The sequence below is a fragment of the Macrobrachium nipponense genome, chromosome 37, assembly GCF_015104395.2.
Source record: "Macrobrachium nipponense isolate FS-2020 chromosome 37, ASM1510439v2, whole genome shotgun sequence".
NCBI lineage: Eukaryota > Metazoa > Arthropoda > Malacostraca > Decapoda > Palaemonidae > Macrobrachium > Macrobrachium nipponense.
The window spans coordinates 36732769-36740268 of NC_061097.1; the positions used below are offsets into that span (position 1 = coordinate 36732769).

At 37.5% G+C, this 7500-nt stretch overlaps 1 protein-coding gene across 1 annotated transcript in view; it reads left to right on the forward strand.

The window, feature by feature from the left end:
- Positions 1-88: 88 nt before the first annotated feature.
- LOC135209138 (uncharacterized) overlaps positions 89-7500 on the forward strand; it is a 16497-nt gene continuing 9085 nt past the window's right edge. Inside the window, exons 1-3 of the mRNA XM_064241789.1 lie at positions 89-403; positions 3441-3487; positions 5016-5053. Of these exons, the coding sequence (XP_064097859.1) occupies positions 3469-3487; positions 5016-5053 (57 nt within the window). The 5' untranslated portion in view covers positions 89-403; positions 3441-3468. The remainder of the gene's footprint in view (positions 404-3440; positions 3488-5015; positions 5054-7500) is intronic.

The window sequence follows — 7500 nt, forward strand, 5'->3', positions numbered from 1 at the left end:
GTCTATAAAAAGAAAGCGTTCTATAATGACGTCTATACTGTGGTATAGCAACCATCATCAGCCCGGACGTAAGAGTCTTTAGACAAACAGAGGCCATGTCGCTTGGCTACAGGACAGGGTGACGACAGCGGAGATCCAAGTGACTGTCACACTACGTGGTGTTAGTCTGAGAACTGTCACACAGGTGTGAATCATGTACGGTTGCTTTCAAAGATAAGATAACAACGGATAAAACGGAAATTTAATCTCTATGTGCTTTGAGAAGAAAGTGCTCAGTGCGAGCGGTGATTTCGTTGCGGGAAGGAAGGCCTGTTGATCGGAACATAGGCCTATGAAATAATATAGGCCTATTCAAGGAAAAGACAGTTCTGCGCCTAGCGGCTCCTTACTACACTGATAATAAGTATGTATTTCTATTTGTTTTGTGTTTTCTGACACACACACACATACACATATATATATATATAATATGGAAAAATTTCATAAAAAGACCTACGCCTTCCAAACGTACCAATTAGCTATCATGGTGGAAGTGGGATAAGGCCGACCGTAAGTACTATAATTTCCCCACTCTCGACCAGCAAACAAGCACGTCAGATTCGGCATTAACTTCGACTGGGGTTCGTTGGAGGGTACTGTGTCGAGCGTTCGAGACTCTTCAGTACCAATTCATTTACCACTTGCAGTGGTTCTTAACCCCTTTAAGAATTGGCCCTTTCTTTCACGCGCCCCCCCCCCCCCTTGCATCTATGAGTAAAATTCCGTCCCAGATTTAAAGGAAAATAAAATAAAATGAGAATGAGAAGAGGTTTCGAGGGATAGAAAGGGAGGTCCATAATTACAAAACATGGTGAGCCCAACGAGCCCAATTAGAGTAGTAGACTCCGGGGAAAGTAAGTTTATAAGGTGATACATTTGCATTTTTTCATAAACTTCTGAATATCAGTTCCTCACTCTTCTTCTTATGAGAATAACGAACATAGAGAATGTTTATTCCCTAGGACTTGCCCCTCCCCTGGAAAATGATGATGGCCTCCCCCCAGGAGGGCGAGCCCCAGGTTAAGGACCACTGACATAAAGATTCCCCAAAACACTGAGGAAACCAAGGCCTTTGAGAAAAATGAAGCAAAAGTTACAGGCCTATCACTGTTGTTAAAATGTAAACTATGACATATCATAATCCCATTCATATAATTCGCATCAAACTTAGATGCATCAATGGAATCAAATTTTGTTTCATAAATCATTAATAACAGGCACACAATGACATTAAGTTATTCATCTTAGCGACCTCGAAAACTATGAATTAAACACTACTAATCTACAGCGTATCATCAAGGCCACTTTGGGTGGGCTCGAAATAATGCAGAATGAGCCGTGATCCATGAAACTTTACCCATAGCTCGGCGGTGGCGTACCCTATATTGTTGCCAGAAGCATGATTATGGCTAACTTTAACTATAAATAAAGTAAAAACTACTGAGGTTAGAGGGCTGTAATTTGGTATGCTTGACGATTGGATGGTGGATAATCAGCATACCTATTTGCAGTTCTCCATCTTCTGTAGTTTTTAAGATCTGAGGGCGAACAGAAAAAGAACGGGCGGACAGAAAGAGCCAGCACAATACTTTTCATTTTCAGAAAACTTTAAAAAGTACGTTATTACCTTTTCTGTTTCCTGCTCGATTCGTTAGCAAAAATTGCGTCATCTTTTAGAAACCAGTTTACAAGCTGAGTATAAACAGGGAGCCACCACTATCTTATCTATGTCATTCCAGTTAATCAGAAAAATTATTCAGGATATTTGATCAACGATAAGTATTAAAAAAATCTTTTGTTTCATTTATTGAAAACGATAATAAAACAATTATTCGTCTCATTTATTGAAAAGGTTTGTAATGGACCAGTGGTGAGAGAGAGAGAGAGAGAGAGAGAGAGAGAGAGAGAGAGAGAGAGAGAGAGAGAGAGAAAAGAAATTAAGACTTGCATCAGGTCGATTTGCTTTCTGATTTTTTTTTCAAATAGGAATGTGTATGCTTTTACATTTTTTATAATAATAATAATAATGATAATTATTATTATCATTCTTAATTATTATTATTATTATTATTATTACTATTATTATTATTACTATTATTATTATTATTATTATTATTATTATTATTATTATTATTATTATTATTATTATTACAATAATGATGGTTTTTCCAACACGTTTTGTAATGATACCGAAAATCTTATGTGCAACAGCATCTAATAATTGACTGGGTCACAATTCAATTCGTGTTTTCTTAGGCAGTTGCTGAGGTCACCACAATCTTATTGACCTTTCTTTAGATTGACTGATTAATGATTCGCCCCGTACTTCTGGTCTCTTTTATTAATTAGTTATTTCTATTCGTGTCTGTCTTGATTTCGTCTGCTTGACATTCAGGCAGTACGTGAGCTCGTTAACTCTTTATTCATTCGTATTCATTCATCGATTTTATTTACTTTTAAATGAATAATTCATCGTTTTGATTTCTCATTTCCCGATACACTTTCATTCTCTTATATATATATATGAATGAATGTGAAATATTTTCTGTTAAAACAGAATTCCATCTAATAAACATGAGCCCGTCAAAACGCCAAAATGTACTAATTTAACACTATTTTTCAGAGAAACCAACTGCCTCTCTTCAGGCAGGAAATGAATGAGGGTAAGAGTTACAGAAAGGCGGTATTTATACCAAGGGATCCAGAGGTCAGCCATTATGTCACTCCATTTGACAATTTCTCTATAATCTTCTTTAATCAATGCTGATTCTACCACCTGGCCTTTGAACTGACAATTGCTACTATAAATCATAAGTGACAAATTCAAGTCTATACTGTGATTATGGTTATCCATATAGATAAAAATAGCTGAGGTCTGTTTGCCATACCTAACTGAACGTTTATCCTGTATTAATCTCTGGGGGAGTGATTTACCTGTAAAACTTATGCAGGATTGATCACAATCGAGGCAAGGGATTTTGTATACTCCTGTCTTTGGGGACTGGGTTTTGTTGGATGTTAATCAGGGATTTTGCTAAGGCATTTAGGTAGGTAAAAGCAAAAGGGTTAGAGTTTCCAAGCGTCTGCGTCAACATCATAATCCAGTCCAGGTGTGGGATTTTAATTTCATTATTGGGAAGCTTTCTAGTTTTGTTTGGAGGAGATGGTATCATAGATAAAATCTTCCTCCAACCAGCGATTAAGAAGATTAAAGAGAAATTGTCAACTGGATTGACATAATGGCTGACCTCTAGATCTCTGTATAAATAACGCCTTTCTGTAACTCTTACTGTCATTCATTACCTGCCTGAAGAGAGACAGTTGGTTCTCTTTCTACATTTTGGTGTTTTCATGGTCTCCTTTTTATTATATAAATATTTAAGTATATCTGTTCATTTCAGGACTCCACTAAAACCTCAAATCCTCAACATGGCTGCTACTTCTACAGGTAGGTGCTACTTGGCGGATGTTGCTAATTTCAGTGCTTACATTGCTATTGGTGGCAAGGTGCTATTATTATTATCGTTATTATTATGCATTTACGAATCTTGCCAAATGTAGAGTTCATGATTGTTCTATTTGTCATGTTTCTCATTAAATTTAGAGTTCAAAGTTACACTTTTTGTCATGTTTCTCACTGAATGTCGAGTTAAGGACTGTAATTTTTGTCATGTGTCTTCACTTAATGTAGAGTTTAGAATTGCATTTTCTGACATGTTTCTCATTGCTTTTAGAGTTCAGTGTTGAATTTTTATCATTTGAGATTAATGATTGCATGACTAAAAATTGTAATTAAATGTTTAGACCAGTAGTACATTTTTGTCATGTTTCTCACCTAATTCAGAGTTCCAGTTGCGTATATGCATTTCATTGCTAGCATAAAATCCTTCTGTCTTTCTTATATTCTGAAAATATGAATTTATTTTAATGCTGCAGTATTACTGACCTGTCTGTAATGATCGTTAATACAGTAAGGGCAACGCTGAACTTGATCTTTAAGAAAATGTCACTACATATCCAGTAACCAACACAAAGATCTGTGCAGAGGTCAGTTCTGGGAATGACCTTTATGCAAAGGACTTTGTAGGTTCATATGTGTGTGTGTGAGTGTGTGTGTGTGTGTGTTCCAGCATAACTCTGAAAAGCATTGAGCAAATTCAACCAAACTTTGTATACATATGACTTACTACCTGGGAAAGAATACTGTGGGGGTATGACATCACTGCTACCAAAGGGTGTGACATGTAAAAACAACCGAAAACGACTGATATTAGTGTCTAATGCATAGTTTTCGAGGCCGCTGAGATGAATAGTGACACTCCCGATAAGTCCAAGTTCAGCCCCAATAGGAAGGGAGGGGGTGAGAAAAGGTGAAAAATAAAATGTAAAAAATTACATATATTAGTGTCTCATCCATAGTTTTTGAGGTCGCTGAGATGAATGGCAACACTCCTGCTGCTTTCAACTCCAAGTTCAGCCCCAATAGGAAGGGGGGGGGGGGTGGGGCGGGTGGTTGAGAAGGGGTGAAAATTTTTTTTTTAAATGACAGATATGAGTGTCTAATCGATAGTTTTCAAGATCGCTGAGATGAATAATGACAATCCCAATGCCCTTAAGTCCTAGGTTAGCCCTGATAGGAATGTGGGGGTTGGGTGAGAAGGGGTGAAAAATTAAATGTCAAAAATGCTGGGCAATGCAACTGAAACAACTATCTTAACAGGTGAGAGAGAGAGAGAGAGAGAGAGAGAGAGAGAGAGAGAGAGAGAGAGAGAGAGAAAGAGTTCATTGGTTGTCATTCAGAGTTTTCCTGGGCAGTGCCGGGCTTGTCAGTCTAACATATATATATATATATATATATATATATATATATATATATATATATATATATATATACTACATGTATGTGCATCTGTACTGCACTGCACACGAATAAATATTATGTCGGCCTTTAATAATAATAGTTTACTTGTTTGCAGGAGGCAGACGACCAAATGTCATTCCAAGTTCTTCAAAGGTAAGATTAATTTAAGTGGTGGACAATGAAAATCACCATAGTGAAAGTTTCCTTGTATAAGGCCAAATGCATATATATATATATATATATATATATATATATATATATATATATATATATATATATATATATATATATATATATATATAATATAAATATACGTATACTCATCCAATACCACAATGGTCCCGTGGCATATAAATATAAGAAGCTTTCCTTTCACCTTTGTCTGTGAAACCTTCTAATATATATATATATATATATATATATATATATATATATATATATATATATACACAATCTTAGTGTCCTGTAAAAGAAAACTATTGTGCCGTCTATACGCACTTTTTTCTGTCCGCCCGAATGATCTAAAAAAACTACTGTGGCTAGAAGGCTGCAAATTGGTATTTTGCTCATACACCCTCCAACCATCGACAATACCAAATTGCAACCCTCTAGCCTCAGTAGTTTCTATTTTATTTAAGGCTAAGCATAGCCATGGATCGTGCATCTGGCAGCGCTTTCCGTAGCCATGGGACGCACCCTCACTCTGCCACACCTGGTGAACAACTAGAGAGCTGCCGGTCACCGCTGATGGTTTTGAGGAGCATAATACGTTGTACAGAAAACTCGATTACGCCGAAGTTTTTGCATTCTTCAATAACATTCTCCCTTTCTCCAATTTATTTAATGAAAATTATGAATGTCACGAATATTACTATTTGTTCTAATTTGATTAAATTTTAACAGAAGAAAACCTTATGATGGCTATAACCATCATTATTATACTTCTGATCCAATGACGACATAAATATTTCTGCATCTTCATTAATGTAGACATATTGAACAATTTTTTATTTTTATTGGGGTTCTCCTGAGGAATCAGGAAGAAATATAGAACTTAGGCCCAAGGACAAGCGCTGAGACCTATGAGGTTCATTCAGCGCTGAGAACGAAATTGACAGTAGAAGGTTCGAAAGGTGTAACAGGAGGAAAACCTCAAAGCAGTTGGATTATGAATCATTTGTTAGAAGAAGGTGGAAAGTAAGATGAAGACGAGAATATGAAAGGAGGTACAGTAAAAGGAAAGAAAGTGGTTGCAGCCCTCTTGGAAACTTCATTAGGCTTCCCCCAGTGGTTGCAACTTCCCCAACCCACCCAACCCACCCACCCCCACCCCCCAAAACCCTTTCTCAATCTGTTTGAGTGTAAGCAGTGTTACCAACACTTTCCTGAGACTGAGCAGCATTGCCAACTATTGGAGAGGGGTTTTTACAAGTGTTTTGAAATTTACATATTCTATATCTAGATTTGTGGCTTGGTCCCTGGGGGTCCGGCTGTGTTAAGCTACAAATGTCCTTTAATATCCAACATGCTCTACCTCGGAATTAATATATTTTCATATATATTTCCTCTCGTGGGTTCGAAGCAGCGGACAGAGGAGAAACTCCTCAGTCCGCCGGCCGCCGATTCGAACCCGCGAGGACGAAATCATTAACTAAAAAATTCCCTGTCGGTTAACATACATGAAAATAAATCAATTCCGAGGTAGAGCGAATTGGATATCAAAGGACATTTGTAGCTTAATGCATATATATATATATATATATATATATATATATATATATATATATATATGTGTATATATATATATATGGATATGTGTGTGTTGGCATCATGTCTGTTATATGTGCTTATGCATTAACATTTCTTTATTTCCTTAACACCGATTAAACATCTTATCAATTAGGTTAATAAATATGTCAGATAAGAAAGATAAGAGTGTACCTACATCGTTTATTCTTGAGAGTATAATTTGTTTATGCTGTTATTTCTCTTTATTTGTGACGTCTGTGATATGTATACTCTTTCGGCTGCATTTCATCTATCGATCTCTCTGTTATCTCTCTTTATATGGGCTCATTCATTCCCAGGGAGAAGAAAATGCTGGGGACGACATAATACTGAAGAGAAGTGGCCCTAATTGTGCGAAGAAAAAGACAGCTTGGCTCCCTGGTGGCGGTCGCCATGTCAATGAGGGTCGGAACGCCTACGAGCCTTTCACCCACATCGCCAGAACTCTCCACCTAGAAGACGCCGTGGAGACTTTGGCCACTTACAGGATGAGACCAAAGAGCTTGGTGACATTTAGCAGCCTCCAAAATCGGGCGTTGCCTAACCATCACCCTTGCAAGAAGCTGAAGGTGCTTTGGTTCTCACCTCGCCTCAAAAGCGAGAGAGACGAAGACCCGAACTGGTACGGAAACGTTGAGTTTGCCATTCCGTGCCACCTACTCCTGGAGATGTTCCAGTACTGCTTCTTTGTCGAGATGGTAACAGCGCCCACTCACACATATTCCAGGATTCTGCTGACCAACAAAGACTATTCTTCTGTGCTGCCTTACTACAAAAGAAAGCAACCTGGTGGTGGCTGGTTGGAGAACGGG